The sequence below is a fragment of the Megalops cyprinoides genome, chromosome 8 (genome assembly GCF_013368585.1).
Source record: "Megalops cyprinoides isolate fMegCyp1 chromosome 8, fMegCyp1.pri, whole genome shotgun sequence".
Classification (NCBI taxonomy): domain Eukaryota; kingdom Metazoa; phylum Chordata; class Actinopteri; order Elopiformes; family Megalopidae; genus Megalops; species Megalops cyprinoides.
The window spans coordinates 32,239,430-32,257,043 of NC_050590.1; the positions used below are offsets into that span (position 1 = coordinate 32,239,430).

Sequence of the window (17,614 nt, forward strand, 5' to 3'; positions counted from 1 at the left end):
GAGGAAATGGGGGGGAGGAGCATAAAGGCAGAAACAGAAGCCTCTGAACATAAAATTCTACAATCCAATCTGGAACCTGACCAAAAAGATAAAGAACGGGGGCACAGCAGGTGAGGTAATGACCTGACAGGTTGGCCCGCATCCGTCTCCCCAGAACGTGACCTTGATATTCCAAGCGCTACGAGCCTGAGCCATGAAATATCCTTCCTGCTGTTCCACTTGACAATTTAATTCCATCAGAGACTCCCTAGATTAGCCACACACAATTCATTTCAGACAAACACCTCAGGAATCCTGGGCTGGGTGGGGTTTGGGGGTGGGGGGAAGCACAGGGGTACGATGGGTATGACAGATACGACACAAGGGCTTTGGCCAAATCAGTGCTGCAACTCTCCCTGAAACCATTAGCACTGCTGCTCTTTTGCTAGGTCCTTGTGAGCCATGAAAGCTGTAATATGCTGTATACAGTTCAATAAATCTTTAAACACAATCCGGACCTGTGGGCACAGGCGGTGTGGTGCCACAGAACGGTGGCGTGATTACAACAACTCACCCTACATGGGAATGACAGACGGGGCCTGGAGAGTGGGGCCATCGATGACCCCAGAGCTATCCTCCTAGTAGATTAAAAAATAAAATAAAATAAAATTCCGCCTGCTGTTCATGCCTGTTTGTTTCACATTGGCTGGACATGGCTGTGCCACTGAAAACACGCAAGGAATCCAGCTGCCAATGGCATTTTAATAACTGCCGGGTTGATGTGCCCGCGCCATGACACCAAAAGTTATCAACACAAACACAAAGGATGCTCTGGAGTTGATTTACAAGACGGAGTCCGTGTTAAATCAGGGACGAGCCTTGTAATTACAGTTCAAACAGCTTAGAGGACCATTAATGAGACTGCTCGAAGTCACAGGGCAATACAAGCCTGACAGGCTGGCAGTTCCAATAGCAAGCCCCCGCCATTACAACACAAAAAAACAATACACAACATCAACTCCATTCCAACCCTCTACCACCCCTGACTGGCTATTAAGCACATGACACCACATGGCTTTGGAATTTAAATGGGGTTTGCATCCACAGCAATTGGTATCTTTATATTATTTATTTGCTTAGCACACATTCTTATCCCTGGCAGCTCACATTGCTGGCAGTTTATGCAGCTGCATGTGAATTGAAGTGATTAAGGTTCACTGCAGTACCTTGGTAAGCATGTACTTTGAACTGCCATCCTACAATAGGTACAGCTCCTTACCCACCATCATCTGCAGTCATGTGAGCTATCCCTGTGATGCACCTAGCTAACAGGATGGATGGTTAAAGAGAGGCAGCCATCTCCAGAGCTGGGGTTTTCCCATTCCTTGGCAGGTACAGCACTTTGCTATGTTGTGAGTGTTTCGCTCCTGTGTGGGCAGTTCACTTGAAACTGTTCACAGGGTTTTTAACACCCTTTGGAGGAACTACTCTTAGGTGTGTCAAGTTTGACTTCATTTGGAGTGTTGGCCATTCTGGTTTTGACTGCCAGGAGATGAATTAAGAACCACATCTTACTATATTTTGGTGCAATATAGGATATTCAACAACATGTTTGTCATTAGAATGCTTGATATTTTTATATACATAAATCTGTAAACTAACATAGTTTTGTGGAATTCAAATTAAACTTAAATAATACACTGGCTAGGAAATTCCTATGTCCTTAAACTGGTCAGATAGCCATTATGAGTGGTAGGGTAGCTCAAACATTATTAGTATTACTTGGTTTGGATTGGTTCTTCAATCTACTAAAGCAACAGTAAGAACACCCAAGGATACACCACTACAATGGAAGACTTCTTCAACAGCACTTTCAACTCAGCTCTCTTCCTCCATCAGAGAACTTCAAGCAATGGTTTTGTGTTTGGAATGTACTCCTGACACCATGAAAGTGACACTCCATGTGGCTACTCTGCAAGTGACCCAAACCGATACCACCATGTCATCCTTGCGATGCCCCCATCCTTCTCCACAAAGGCACGGCTGCAAAGCGAACAGTGAGACTGCTTAAAACAACAGGCGAATAAAAAATTCATGTGTGCATCAACAGGGAATGGGCACAAGTAAAAACATCAAGTCTAATGACTCTGCCAACCAAAGTGGGGGTGTGGGGGATTTAAAACGTCTTAAAAGATTTTTGTTGCTTTTGACAATGAATAATGGATAACGCATCCGAGACTTGGCATCGAATGTGAGCAGACTGGAGTGAGAGGAACAGGAAAAAGGAGAGGAAGACCAATGGAGGAGAGAGAGGGAGGAGGATAGACAGACAGAGTCTGGGCTCGTGGCGGCAGCTGCCCAAGAGATCAGAGCCAAGGTCAAGGTCTGAGGAGTCCCCCAGCGACCACAGCCATCTCCTTTCACCACTAATGGATTCAGCAGTTTTATTCGCCCACCTTCCACTGCCCCACCCTGGTTGTCGGTGTGCCGTTGTGGAGAATCACATTTCAACCGATGGAGACTCACTGATCACTGTTGTCCCAGGAACATCCTTAGAACTGAATACTTCTGGCAGGGCTAAGTCTGTATCACCTTCATTTCTGAACAAACAAACGTGATTGTTTGTGCATTTGCTTGCTAGCTTACAATGGACAAAAAATTCCAATGCTTTAGCTATTCCTGTTTTGGAAACAAAACTACAAAGAGACTATAGTCAATGATGCTGTTTAAATGTAAGGTTATGTGCACATTTGTGTGGTTGTTTTCCAGCAAAAACACAAATACATTTCTTGGTTAGGTAATTTATACTGGACAAATACACCTTGTCATTTGTAGTCTATGCTTGGCCTTTTACTGTCAGCAGGAAGAAGGCTATTGAGAGATCTCCGAGCTTGTGACAAGGCTTCTTACCCTCTTGCACCAGTGGAGCCCAAACTCTGCAATCATCCTCACTGAAGCAAGACACCAGAGCTTACCTACCCCACCCCACCCAACCCTACCCCACAAGATCAACAGGTACTGTCGGCAAAAAGACAACTTCATCTAAACAATCCTTTCTGTACTGGAGACATTGTTCTGACATTGTCTCTACAGATTCTGCTTGGGTTATGGTTAGGCTAAGTAATGATTTTTCACTTTTTTCACAAGGTTTCCTAAATTAACTGGATCTTCTATGGACCGAAAGTAGCAGGGGCCATTGCCTGTCACAGCACAGGATTTAACTCGAGTCTTGTTTTATCATACTTTTCCAATTTTGAGCTGGGATTAGGGTCAGGCCAGGGGTTGAGGCCAGCATTAGGAATGTCACACCCACAGACAAGTCCTCTTTGGTAGAGACTAAAGTTTTTGGACAGCTCTTCCCATCTGCATTAAAATCCTTCTCCTCCAGGAGACAAACCAGTGCATTGCCATGCGAGGACAAATTAGTCCTCCATCTCTCACAATGTGTTAATAAGGGGCCAGGTTCATTCTATTTCCATGGCAACTTATCCAGGCATGTCAAGGCTGTACCATGGCAGATGAGCCAAAATGCAAACCTGACTGTCTCCACAAAAAGACACAGTGAGAATAGGCATATTTTCAGTGTGCCACAGCCAAAGAATTTCATGCTTTGAGAAATAAGGGATAGTACTGAGAAAAGTATTTTTTCATGAAAATGATCAGGATATATGTTATGTGGTATGCTGTATGTGAAAACACAATGAACATTGCAATTTGGTAAGATAAGAAAAGGCTGATTGATACCTTTTCTAAATGAATGCAGAAACATGCTTTGCTAATCATATCCTGATATGCTCCCCTCAAACATTATTTCCAAAGTAATTCTCTTTTAAAAATGTACAACTGTAGGTGGCACAAACATGCATACTCTGCAGTAATTATTTATAAAGAGGAAATACAAGTGCTCCGAACAGAGGAGGGACTTTTTTTAACCAGAACAGAACTGCACATCAGTCACCGCAGAGAAATAAATGATTGCCACGGCCACCCTGAAGCAGTGAATTGATGAAGCTAAATGCGACTGCAAAGAATGCAACCAGCTTTAGTTAACAAGCTGATATTAATCGTAAGCTGTGTTCATGAGACCGCATTAGCTCGCTATCGCGGACTGAGATAACGCCAACTAATCCTGGAAATGCGGCACTGGAAGTGACTTCTGCTTTGTACAGGTGAACATCCAAGCAGGCTTGGACACCCAAGTGTGGGGGTTGGGTGGGGCGCAGTGTCAGATGGATGTGTTTCACCTATAATGGCAAAGCTGCCCTCCTCTGCTCGATCTTTAACGTCCTGCTGCAAAAGTTGCTTCTCAGCTCAATTTGCAATTGCAGTTGTACTGTGGCATTGTGGTTAGGTAGATGGACCGGTAACTACTTGCCTCTGCAGTTGTGTCTTGCAAGATCCTGTTAGGTGAATTCCCTGTTCCTCTACATTTTAAGGATGAAATGTACTATGCTTTTTAAAATAACAATGTGTTTTTAACTGTTTATTTAAGCATCTTTTATTTCAACTGCATAGAGAATATTGGCCAGTGGATTTTTTGCCAGCATTCATGCAATTACATCTCCACACTGGTTGAAGTTCATACTGTGTAAAACAGAGCAGCTGTGAGAATTTGCTGCCAACACGCCAACATTAGTCGAAATGTAGTGCACACCATTTATGCTTTGCCCGTTTTTCAGTCCCATTTAACTCTGTAACTCTACAACTCAATGGTACAACTGTCTGCTACTCTGCATTTGTTGCTAAAGATGCCCTTATTTCTGTCGTTTCTGTTAATTTAGGTTCTGTTAGGCTAAGAACACATTCTGTGTGCAAGCTTTGTTAAAAAAGTGCTACCGCTTACCACTGTGTCTCTTCTAGCCACAACCAGGGTCTGGGCAGAATGATAAAAGACTGTTGACTTCCTGTTTGAATAACTTCATTGACCACGACACTGTGTGGTTACTGATGGATGAGTGTGGGGTAGGCAAAATAGCAGAGAAAGATAAATCTGTACTCACTATTTATATATTGAAGCGATAATTGATAATATGAATATCTTTGATGAAATCTGATTTATGATTTGCCTATGTTATGATTTATTTTCTATTATAATGTAATATAATGTATGGCTGAAATGGATTGTTCCTTTCAAATAGGATTTGTGCTTGCCATTTGCAGTCTGTCAGTTGTTGGCATTAGGGGGAGGTGAAGCATTATAGGAGTCAGACTTACTAAAGTCTGAGCCAGTTTACTCAGTTCATCCATATATGTAAGTATTTATGTTTGCTGTTTGATTTGTTCATTTGTATACAGTTGGGTAGGAGGGCATGGGCAAATAAATGGTTCAAGGGGTGTTGCACCAAACCCCCTGTTTCCTGTTCGTTCACTGGAAAATCCACTGCATCCACCATCCTTGTAATTAACATCCACTGCATCAACGATCCTTGTAAGAAACCTTCTTCTCTGTGCACTTCTTTGCACATTAGCTGTACATGTGGATGTAATGGAAAACACAGGTTGTACATGCAGGCAAAGAAATAACAGGAATGCTTGACAACAGATTTGCACTTCTAAACTTGTTCGTCCAATTTTCAAGTTATTTTGGATGCTCTCCCTCAAGGTTAAGGGCATTGCTTGGTTTAATAAATCCACAGACAATTTTTATTGTGGCAAAATGTCTAGAGGCGTAAAACAACACTGCTGGATTACCTCTATCACTTGTTGCCACTTGTCAACGGTGCTAAATGGATTTTTGACATTGACTTTCCTTTAGCTGAGTCCATATCCCATCGAAATGTGGCCATAAAGTAAATAGTCCTACACATTTACACACCCTGAAAGACTGAAACACATCTCTGCTTTGTCTGAAGGAAACAGCTCTTCTGACAGAGATGTGGGCCCCATTCATTCTGGTTCCTACCTCGGGCTGTCGACAGCTAAGCAGTAAACTAAATGTCACCGCAATCCCTCTGTCTCTGCTGCCTCGGCAAACGTGCTGCCTGTCAACCGTTTGTCAACACAGAGTTCCAGGGCCAGATACGAGATGCTGAAGCCTTCTGGATGGCGTCGTGGACAGTGATGGATGGGGACGGTGGTGCTGATTGTAACTGTGCTCTCCCTGTGATGTGACAGGGACGTGGCCATCCCAGCATCGACAGCCTGCTGGCCTTGAGGACCGGTGACACGAGATATGCACTGAGATTGGGAGGTGACAGCTAACAGTGGTGAGAGGCTTTTTTTCCATTTTTGCATGAAAAAGGCAACAAAACAGCTACTTGTCGTTTTCTCCTTGTGAAATGCTTGCCTTTTTCAGATAATGAGCTTTAAATTGCATTGTGTGCCTGCAATGTGGCAACATGGGAAATGATCCATAAGGGCCAAAAGGCCATTGCATCACATTCTCTGAAGGACAGGAATCTTTGATGTGCTTTTCTGCTAACTAAATAAGAGGTGTGGGATACAGGGCTGCTGTCACTGCCTGTCAGAGATTCTGTGGAGAGGAGCAGGTGCTCTCTCCCACCCTCCATCACTCTCTCTAAATTGTCCTGCGTACATTAACAATCCCACTGACCCTCATGTGTAGGAGATGTGGCAGTGCTAAGCTAATTAGCAAAATGTCCTTGGTGTCATCGCCCGGGATTTACTAGCCCCAACCAGTCATCTGTTATCATCCAATAACAATCATCAACTAACTCACCTAAAATAAGGGCAACTGCTTCCCTGTGAGTTGCAGAGGGCAGAGTTTACCTTTAAAAAATACTAAATTTGGTTTCTGTGTGATGCCTACCTGTGATAACAAAAAAAGTGAGCGGAAGCACCCCTAGAGACAGCGTAAGGGATTGGCTTGTAATTTGTACAAAGACGGAGTGCTTCTTCCCACTAAAAAAAGCCTTACACAAGATAAGAGGAATTTCGGGTTTCCAGGAGGAGAAATAAAGCAACGAAACTGGCACATTTTAATTATAATTAACAACTTCTGAGAACCTGTTCAAGCCCTGTGAAGGAGAGAGGTCACTCTCGTAGTTCAGCTGTTTTTCAGTTAATTACTCGGGCGTTTTCCAGCTCTTGGTGGGGGGGGGAGGGGGTGTGCATGTGTATGTGTGTGTGTGTCAGAGAGGTGTATGTGTGAAATGGACTGAGGTTGAGAGATGGGTCTGGGAAATCACTGCACCCAAATGATTCATTTCGTAGTGTTCCATAAAAGCAGTTTTGTTCCTTCTGATCATCTCCTCTCTGTTCTCCCCTCCTCATGTGATGTGTTCCACTAGTCGACCCCCCTTCTGGGGGCTGAACCTCAGTTACACCCTGTCGGCTCACTGTGAGGCTTGTTATTTGAGCACAGTAATTACTATGCCAGTATGTACTCATTCACGAGGCACAGTTAAACACTGCAGTAACACTGCGGAGCTGTCAAATCACTGTAGAATCATGTTCTACTCTTTTAAAAGTCTTTGTGATCTAACTAACAAGCAGTGACGGGTGGAAGCACAGGTGTCAATAAACTCCAATGCCAGCTCCACTCCAGCCTTAAAATCTCCATTGATTTGGTCTGATTTGTCAGCCTTTCTGGGCAGCCTTAGCTGTTGGTCATGGAAGCTCTACCTGGCGGGAAAAAGCCAAAACAGGCGCTTAGATGGAGCGCTGGAGGGTAGCATACAGAGAAGGTCTCATTTCTCTTCACTACACGAGAGGTGCCATCTGTTGTTGAGGACGGGGGGGGGGGGGGGGGGGGGGGGGTTGACGAGAGCCTCGCTATGAAAGAGACGCATGACTCCCACCACTCAAACTAGCGCTGCTGAGGACAGTCCTAAATCAGAACAAATGGACCACTCCACGACCAGCATTCACTTTCAATATAATGACTCTAGACAAGGGCAGCTTTTATGTGTCTGTTTGTTTGTGCTTGTTTCTGGTGCACTTCCAAAACGGATTCTATTATTGTTCTATTATTTGCCACTTCCATGTGCTACATCCACAAGATGATGCAAGCGGTACCGTGATGTTCCTGCTGTTGGAGGAAGGCTGTTAGTTCCAGAGCCAGATCAAAGTTCATTTTACATGTTAAGTCCATATTTTTGACAATGAACCCTAGGGTCCAATTGGACATGCAATGTGTGACCAGATCATACCAAGTCAGTGAGCCTTGGGTGGCTGATTTAGAAATGCTTGGTCTTTCTAACCATGTACTTTCCCTGGGTTTTAGTTCCCCACAAATCAACTTTTAGTCTTTTTCAAAAGAATCAATAAGATTGTTGCTCCTCATAGAAAAACAGACTATATCTTAATATGTGATGCAGTTGCCCGACATCATATTCGTGCTTGCATTTCTATTTAAACTTTTGGTTCTGAGCCCACACATCTTAAGAGAGGGCACAAATTCCTAATGTAAATTCAGACAATTCAGCCTGACACAGACACTGCGTCTGAGACTGACTTATATAGTCTATATAGGCACCAAGCCTCTATTTCCCATTGGCAGTAAACCCAGGAAGCATGCTTGCACTAACCAGCACTGTATGTGTGGTTTTGTTGGATCATGTGTCCAACCATTTTCTTTTGTTTTAATTCTAATTTTTAGATACTAATTCTGCTTTAAATACCTCCTCCAGGGACTTTACATTTATTTCAGAGTCCAATTAGATACATGTTAAAGTTTAATTGGGAGGGCTGAGTTTTATCTTTTTTCTTTTTAGAAAGTAACCCAAGATCCTCTTCAAAGAGAGCTAATAAAATGGTACACATTAGGGTACTGTTATGTGCTATTCGATTAAGACCTAAATATTAATACCACTTTCCTTCTACATCCATACCTATCACTTTCTTTACTGTTAATACTCAGGTCATGGTGAGATTGACCTGTGTGTCACTCCAATATTACCAACAGTGCTCATTTCCAATCCTCATATAACTTTACTAGAAATTAAATGCAATGTTAGCTCGAGGAGTCCACCCGCTCACATCCTCGGTGCGTTTGCGATGAGCAGGAGCTCCGGTCAGTGGATTCTCGTTAAAGAGGGGCAGAGACACTAACCCAATTACCATCTTTGACAGCACAGAAAGACTCAGAAAGCAGCCGGGAGGGAGACTGATGCAGTCTCCTGAATTAAAAACACCGCTGCCACTTGCGGTCCCACCATTGTTTCATTCTCCCTCTTGCGTTGCCAGGGGGCACATCTGATATGAAATGATAACATCCCAAACTACAGAGGAAGTGGCTTTAATAGACAGGACTCTGGGAGCCCATTTCTGCTGAGCTCAGAACTCATATCGAAGCAATTCATGCCAGCTTTACATTTCATTTAGGGATAACTAACAGTCTTGATGGATGGCAAATGGTGAATTGGGGGGGTGGGGTTGGGGTTATGATTTGTTCTGGTGGACACTGCTTTCTGTGGGCTCCTTTTGGGGTGAATGAGGCAGCAAACATGCAGGGAACATGCTGTGCACTAATTAGGTGAGATTCAAAAGTCGCATCTGCCGGTTCACCTTTTCCCTAACCATGACAATCTCCCTGGCAATGCAGGCTGCCATGGCAGATGATTTGCTCCAACGGCAGATCTGCACAAGGTCCCCAAAAAAAGCAAGGATGCTCTCTCTCAGAGGGAAGCCCATGGCATTGTACTTGAGTGTTTAGTCTAATGAGGCATGTGAGATCTTTGGGTGTTGGTCCCAAGGGAAAGGAGAGATGGACAAGGAGGGCCAAAACAGGTCTGCAACACTTCACAAATGTTTCCTGAACTTTCAAAGCTTTGGCCTTATACCTTTTTGAACTGTCACTCACGTAAATGTCATTAATGTAATGGTAAAAAGAAAGCGTACAGCCCACACCTCACAGATACTATATTTATTTATTGTTTATTGCTTGTTTAAATAGTACAGCAACACTATATTCATAACAAAAGCAAATGCCCTAATCCAATCAAGATTAATCTTTTTTCTAACAAACAAGTGCAAGTGCGACTTTTATTCAGTGAAAACACAATTTTCTTCAATTCGTTTCGGTGATCGCTGAACTTGCCAATCTGCGTTTACAAAGAAAAAAGTAGCACCAGTATTTGATTGAGATTCAAACTTGAGGGGACACGTTGATTGAATCCAGCTCCAAATCCCAGTCTGTACAGGCACTGATTAGTTGCCCAAAGGCGATCACACAAATGAATGCCTATTCTCATGGGTGAACATGCATTAAAATGCAAAGGGATAATAACAACTGAGTAACAATTTTATTGCGTGGGGAAGGCACAATGACACTTTACTGCCTTGGAGATACAAAACATTACAGAGTGTATACATAAAATTCCAGATGTCTAGCCGTCTGAATCATTATTTGCCAGACCTTATCAAGGTATGACGGACAGGAGGGAACCAGTACTGGTCTCAGTAATCTATCCTTTGAGTACGTCAGTGCCGCAGTCAACAACAATTGATGCAAAACTTTGACCGCCATGAACAACTCCCAGATAATGGAGAGCACAGTACCAAGCTCTGATACAGCAAGCCACGACCTTGAACGTGCACAGCAATATCACCACTCCACATATCATTTCACAGTCTTTTGCATGAGCTGTTACTTGTATCAACTGAATATTCTAAAAATCTACATGAACCATATTTATGAACATCATATTTCCAATTAGGACAATGCCTGCTTTTGATCTGCTGATGACCAGACAAGGCCAGAGGTAAGATTTCAATGAGATTTCAAACTACGGGGATGTCCCTTTATGCACCACTTGCATGAAAAAGAGGACTGGGGGCATTTCATGACATTGGACACCACCATTTTAGTCTGTGTTATTTCTTCTACGGTGTGCACTGTCATGAAAGAACAGACAATATTTAGGTTTCTCTCAGGTCTAGAGCATCACGATAAACTTAAATACACACTCCTCTGCATCTCATTGGAGCCCAAAAGAGGGCTAGATGTCTAAATTCAACATTTCCTGCAGGTATGAACTCCCTCCTTAAGATTCTCACCACCTGCTCTGCGGCGATTATTATTATTACCATTATTTATTCACTTGGCGGATGCTCTTATCCAGAACGACTTATGAGGCTGTCATCACAAGATAATATGTGCTGGATGCCATAAGAGCTGCAAGAACAAGGGCATAGGTGCGGAACGGCAAGTCGCACTTCGGGGATTTAAGCACAATAATGATGCAAATCATTTGCGTAAATGCGTGCACTTTGGAGCCACAAACATAAGGAATACTGTTGAATAAGACATGAGAGCATGCACTCTGTTTCTGTAACACAGCTGAGGAGACTGCATAATTCATAAATTTCAGAGACTTTGGTTAAACAGCTAGGGTCATATAAACATGATCAGACTTCAGCAAAGATTCTTGGGCCAATCCCAATAGGTGAATCCACAGACCAAGACAACAAGGGACTAAATGAAAATTTACAGCTTGCCTTTAACAACTATAGCCATCTCTGGGTGCGGCATCAGCACCAGTGTGCATGGTGGCTGAATTTGCAGATATCGGGCATCCAATTAAGTCCCAACTTATGGGTCGAAAAGCCATGTGAGGTCTAAAATTTTAACTGGTTTCATTTGTTCATTGACAAGCTATCCACAGCCATTATGATTGTACCTTCCCTTGAAAAGTGATGGATCTCTGTGTTGAGGTGATAAGTAATGTTAGCAAGTAAACAAGCCGTCACATCTGTACACTGGAGTACAATGTGAGAGCACTCGGAGACAATGACTGGACATTGATCTCATGCCTCTCATATACTTTTGCAGGTTTAAAATGCGCAAACCATTTCATTTGACCAACAGGGCGGACTTTCATTTATTTTGCACGGATACAGACAAAACTACTAGACTATCCATTTACTGACCTTAGATGAGTAGATCAGTAATGTCCTTATAATGTGCTAGCCAGGGCCATCTGTAATGCAACTGTAATTAGGTAGCTAGGTTGTTTAAAATTTATTCCACGAATTATGTATGGACAGACACTAATTGGCCATGCGAACCATTTACCAGTGTCAGATGAGCAGAACTGTAACAACACCATAATGAGCTAGCAAGCAGGTTGTTTCAAACATATACCATAAATTACCTAGTATGAAACCAGTGCATCAATTTTTGTCACTTGTTCACCCTCTATCATTCACCACTTGGCTCTGTAGCTACTATAGTTTCTTTGTGCTTCCTGTTTGTGTTTTAGTGTCTAAACTTTAAAAGGCCCTCAAGGGGAGTAAATCACACAATGTGAAGTCTACGACATGCAAATATATTTCCAGAGCCAATTATCCATTACATTAATGCCCACTGCACTCCTTAATTCACTAGTAACTTCCTCGATTTCACTAAAACTCCAATAAAACAATGTGAGCAAGCTTCATCTGTACCACTGCACTGTCCCTACCTGTTCTATTTTGGTGCCAAGGTTTACCTGCCTGCTTCAAATATATAAAGCCCAAGCCCTACGCCCACAGTATGCCCATTGGTGCTACGCCCATACTACACCCACTTACACTGACAGAGTGAGAGCATCTGTGCTCATGGCTACGCATTTGGAACATGCTAACGTGTGACTTTAATCAGGCTAAGCCGTATAATCATGTCAACAGGCATGAGCAGCCATCCTGGCAGCTCTCTGAGAACAATTTACAAGTTTCGAGAGATGAGGCACAAGCACCTTGTGGTGTCAAATGACGAACGCCTTAATGACTGCTATTAGTCCGGCCATTTTTAATAATTCTGTGCCTTCTCTCGAGGGAGCACCAGCCTCAGTTCTCGACAGCCAGCCCAGGATAAAGGTATACCCCTCCAGTGACTGCAGGCTTCTGCTTGTTACAGCCACAGTGGCATTCTGGGAGTGGGTTTCTGAAATAGCTGCACGATGGCCATGATGTCACACTGTGTGACACATCACAGTAAATGACTTCAGATTACAGCAACAGCAGGGGAACACGCCTGCCTGGCAGTTGCGCTGCTCACTACTTAGAAAAGGGGTAAACAACATGCGTGGCACTAATGCGCTTTTCCACAGAAAAATGAAAAACGGCAAGGGATGGGGGCGGGGGACATTGCTCGTGTGTAAAATGGTATTAATCCTGCATGGAGGCAGACACAGTATCTGAACGCTTCTTCGCCCTTGCTGAAGGAAACAGGCAGTGAAACTGCTTGGTGAATGGGTCAATAAAAGAGGGGATGGCATCCCTCTAGAGTTGTATAAGAGGAATATACTAATTGCACACTGCCTATGCAATACTTTCAAGTTAAAAGACAACATTATAACAGATTAAAACCAGGCCCAGCTCCAAGACAGCCTTGCAAGTTCATGCATTTGATATACAACTGGGTTTAATCACACATATTGCCTGTGGAACTGAGTTTTTATTATGCAACAGAAGAAATGAAATTAACTGCCTTCATTACGTCAAAACAAGAAGAGATGTGTCCCAGATACCTTTTTTTCGCAACTTCCATTAAATTATATCTGAAATTTCTGCTCATGCAAAGCCTTCCTTTTTAAAAATATTTTTTAACAAAGAACAAAAATAGTAACACTAATACCTTGCCTTGACAGTGTTACACTCTGTGTAATTCTGGTGGAAATGCAAAGATCTCTACAGACTCTAAAGACCCCTGCTTGTTAAGTAAACACTATTGGCTTTATGGAGAGCTCCTGACCAAACATTTCACCAGAGCTGAAAAATGTGCAACCCCACCCCCAACCACAATCACACCCTGACCCTGCAAATCAGTGACCTATCTGAGAAGCTCTGGGGTGGGGGGTTGATGTATGTGGTGTAAAGGTTAAGTAACTGGTCAGGTACCCTGAAAACTGAATTCCCACTAGGGGCTGAACCATGGTACCTTTAAACAAGGTAGTGAAGCTGAATTAGTTTACCACATGTCCAGTGGCCTAAATAGACAATGGGTAAAGTTGTGTGTTCTCATGTCATCCTTGAGCAGGTCGTCCACCAAGTCAATAAATAATAAAGAGCGGGTCTCCTTTTCTTGGCTCTACTGTTGGTGGTGGATGTTGGCATTGAGTTTCTTGTTTCTGTCTGGCAATTTAGCCAACATAACTGCTTTGTCTTAGGCCAGATTTGAAGATGTTTGAACTTCCATCCCGCAGTCTTCTGCCACACAACCTTCCATCACCTACCAGTTTAGGTAATCTGTTCTTTCTGTCTTCCTACCTCTAATCACATGCCCTTAGTTTATGCACAGACAACACTGGTTCAACACTAAACTGCAAAAATAACACATTAACACACAATAACACACAGGTCACTGAAATTGGGGGGGGGGCAGTACCTTGGGCAAAGTCCTTTGCTGACCATCCATCCTGTGGTCACTAAGCTTCAGTCTATGAAACATGCAGCTCTAATACCTTTTAAATGCCAAAGAACATACTTTCATTCTCAGTGTGAAGCCTGTCTCTTAATACCAGGGCCCTCCTTCACTTTTAACTCCACTGGCAATAATTCAGACATTTCAAATGAGGCTCCCACTCCTCAGACCTGTTAAACAACTTACAGAGTGCCCTTACGTATGGATTTACTTACATTAAACAGATCATCATCCAAACACAGCATCATAAAAACAAGAAAACAAAACAAGATTTGTCAGCTGTTGAGGTACACTGCTTTGGCAGTACTGACAAGCATGGTGCATTTTAATCAACATACACAATAGTGACAACACAAACAAGACCTAATCAGACTTCAGTGGTCTCCTTATTAGGTGAACGGGTGAAAAGACAGACAGTGCAAAGAGTAGCAGAAATGAAAATTAGTGGTAGTGTAGCATAGTGGTTAAGGAGCAGGACTCGTAACTGAAAGGTTGCCGGTTCGATCCCCGCTGGGACACTGCTGCTGTACCCTTGGGCAAGGTACTTAACCCACAATTGCCTCCAGTAAATATCCAGCTTGTATAAATGGATAACATTGTAAAGAACTGTAACCTATGTAAGTCGCTTTGGATAAAAGCATCTGCTAAAGAATAAACTGTAAATGTAAAATATTGGAATGCCTGTCCTCTTCCTGGTGAAAAAAAAGTTTATCGTGCATCTCTAGCCTTGAATGATATGAGTTTGCCCAAACGGCAGCCAAAGATCTACAGACAAACTGCAAAACTGTATAATCATAATAACAATCATCATCATCAAAATTGATTGCATCTGTATAGAACCTGTTATGGATCTTAAATCAGTTTTACTTTAATGAGTGAATGTATCACCTCAACTGTGACAAATATCCTACTTATCACCCCAGTCGGATGATGCAAAGTAACCATTTTATGCCATAACTCTCACAACACATGAGCTGAATTGGGGAGTTGCGAGTGGGGGAAGTGTAGCCAGTTAAACTAGGAGAATGAAGACAGCCAGGATGGGAATGTGCCTAGTACCCCAAGGCAAAAGTCCTGCTCTTTGACCCCCTACCTGGAATTTGAATCTGAGGAGGAACTTTTGTATCTGGAAATGGTAAATTTTAATTCTAAGAGACAAACACTCACACAACATAAACATGTCTGCATAACATCACAAATCCTCTGACCAAACTGCAATATGTGATCAGAAGTCATAAAATGAATGTATCATATTATTACCAAAACCTACCATGAACTTTGTAGCACTCAAATTACATTGGTCCAACTCCAAGAGACAGACAGATAAATGTAATTATTAACCTGTGTGACGATTTCAAAACAAGGACAAACATAAATTTCGGAGAGAGCCACATGCTTTGTAATTTAAATAGGTCGATTCTGCTTTGTTCTAAATATAGCCACCTGTGCACTGGGTTTTGAAATAGAGTCAGGTTGGCTTGACCTTGAGCAGGTGGCCTCGGGAGCACACGGTCTGACGCTCCTCGAACTAGTTTTTATTCTGCCTTGCCAAGGCATGAAATAAAATATGGTACTCTGATCACTTAGACCACCAAGGTCATCGCGAAAACAACGCAGGTTATTCAGTGGAAGTGGTGACCTAAAGATGAATGAAGAAATACTCGCTTATACCCCACACTAGATGAAATGGACTGGGCAATGACTTGCTGCTTTTTTATTGTACAATTTAATTTAATGATACCCTGAAAAAGAAAACTCACTCACTCTTTTCCTGCTCACTTTCAACACAGAAAATGGTTCTAAATTTCACAATTTCCTTTGGCATATCCCCTTAAGCTAAAGGCATGTGGTAACTGTAGGTGCGACATTTGTATGGACGCCAAGATGTTCCAAAACCACAGATGTTGTTCTTAATAAAGAACTTAATAAAGCTGTGATATTTCCAATTGACAAGTGTATGCAAAACACCAACATACACACTGGCCCATCAACACAGCTAAATGGCGAGTAGTTACATTCATAAAAAAAATAAATAAATAAAAGTCGCCCATCAAAGCCAGCTCAAATCTCTTTCTGTAATGTTATCCATACACACAGACTAGAGTGCAATGTACACTCCTCATATTTCTTCTCCGGTCTGAGGCCCCTGGTTTGTTGGCAAGGCCAAGGGACAGATTGACTTGTCACTGCTGTCCTGTCAACAATCCTACCTCCTAAGACCACTGCTCCTTCCAAAAAAATCCACCACCTCCCAACTCCATTCCACAATGCACATTCACATTTCGATTTTTTTTTTTTTTTTTTTTTTTTGTGTGTTTAAAATTCCGTTATTCGTTATCATAAAGAATCCCAAATACACTAACTCAGCTTGAATTCTGTAGCAGTAAAGAAATTGCTTTTCGGGAGAGATCCGTTTTTACAGAAAGAAATAGCGCTACGTAGCTTCGCTGGTTTGCTTAATTCACTTCGTGTTGTCACTTCAGCTAAATCCAAGTCCTCCGATACAGTTCGATACGAGTTACGTAGTTAGGTTTAATACGTAATGTAAATACAGGCGAAACAAGAAACAATTGTTTTGCAAGCACGCGCTTTCTTTTCCTTAAAACCTGCGACGAGCGGCCCCTTTAAAGCGTCCTCACATCGGCAGAGGCTGTAACACAAGGCAAGCGTAGTTTTTAAACTTACCAACCGAGCTGGAGCCCGAGCCCGAACCCAACAATAGATACCAGATCCACATCCTTTAATTTGTCGACCTGCCCCCTCACCCGCCGCAGGTCTACAGTCGGGCGATTAAAATTTGCCTGTTCCGTTTTGCCCTGCTTCACTCTGGTAGTGTTTGTTTCTCCCCTTTGGATAAAGTTCAGAAGTTACTTGCTTGAAGGAGCGGAATCTCGGTCGCACAGGCGTTCAGATTTAGGGCCAGGAGGGGGAGGAGAACGTTGGCAGTAGAAGGGGGCGTGAGGGGTGGTGGAAGGGGAGTCGGACGGGGATCGGGTTCGCGCTAAGGAAGGCGGGGACTTGCTGTTGTGGAACGATGCGCTGTGTCCAGTCCAGACGAGCGAATAACGCGGTCGTGGCTGGATCGGTGTGGAGTGAAATGAGTGGTGGAACACACTGACACATGCATAAACTATAATCTTACTATCTTTACTGTTTTACAATTGTTAAAACTGTTTGGTTGAAAACCAACTGAAATATTTTAAAGCTATCATATTTGCTCTGCCCTCCAAGCACCCTGCCAAGGAAAACAAATAAGTAGCTTGATTTTTTAGAGGAGCTGTTGTTTTGCTTTTCCATACCGACATGTTATCTTGTTAGTCTACACGATGG

General features: G+C 42.8%; 1 protein-coding gene across 1 annotated transcript in view; it reads right to left on the bottom strand.

Annotated features, from left to right (window-relative positions):
* The window catches only part of ldlrad3 (low density lipoprotein receptor class A domain containing 3), a 59,369-nt gene extending 42,196 nt beyond the window's left edge, over positions 1-17,173 (bottom strand). The window contains exon 1 of the mRNA XM_036534516.1: positions 16,970-17,173. Within this exon, the coding sequence (XP_036390409.1) occupies positions 16,970-17,021 (52 nt within the window). The 5' untranslated portion in view covers positions 17,022-17,173. The remainder of the gene's footprint in view (positions 1-16,969) is intronic.
* Between the last annotated feature and the right edge of the window lie 441 nt (positions 17,174-17,614).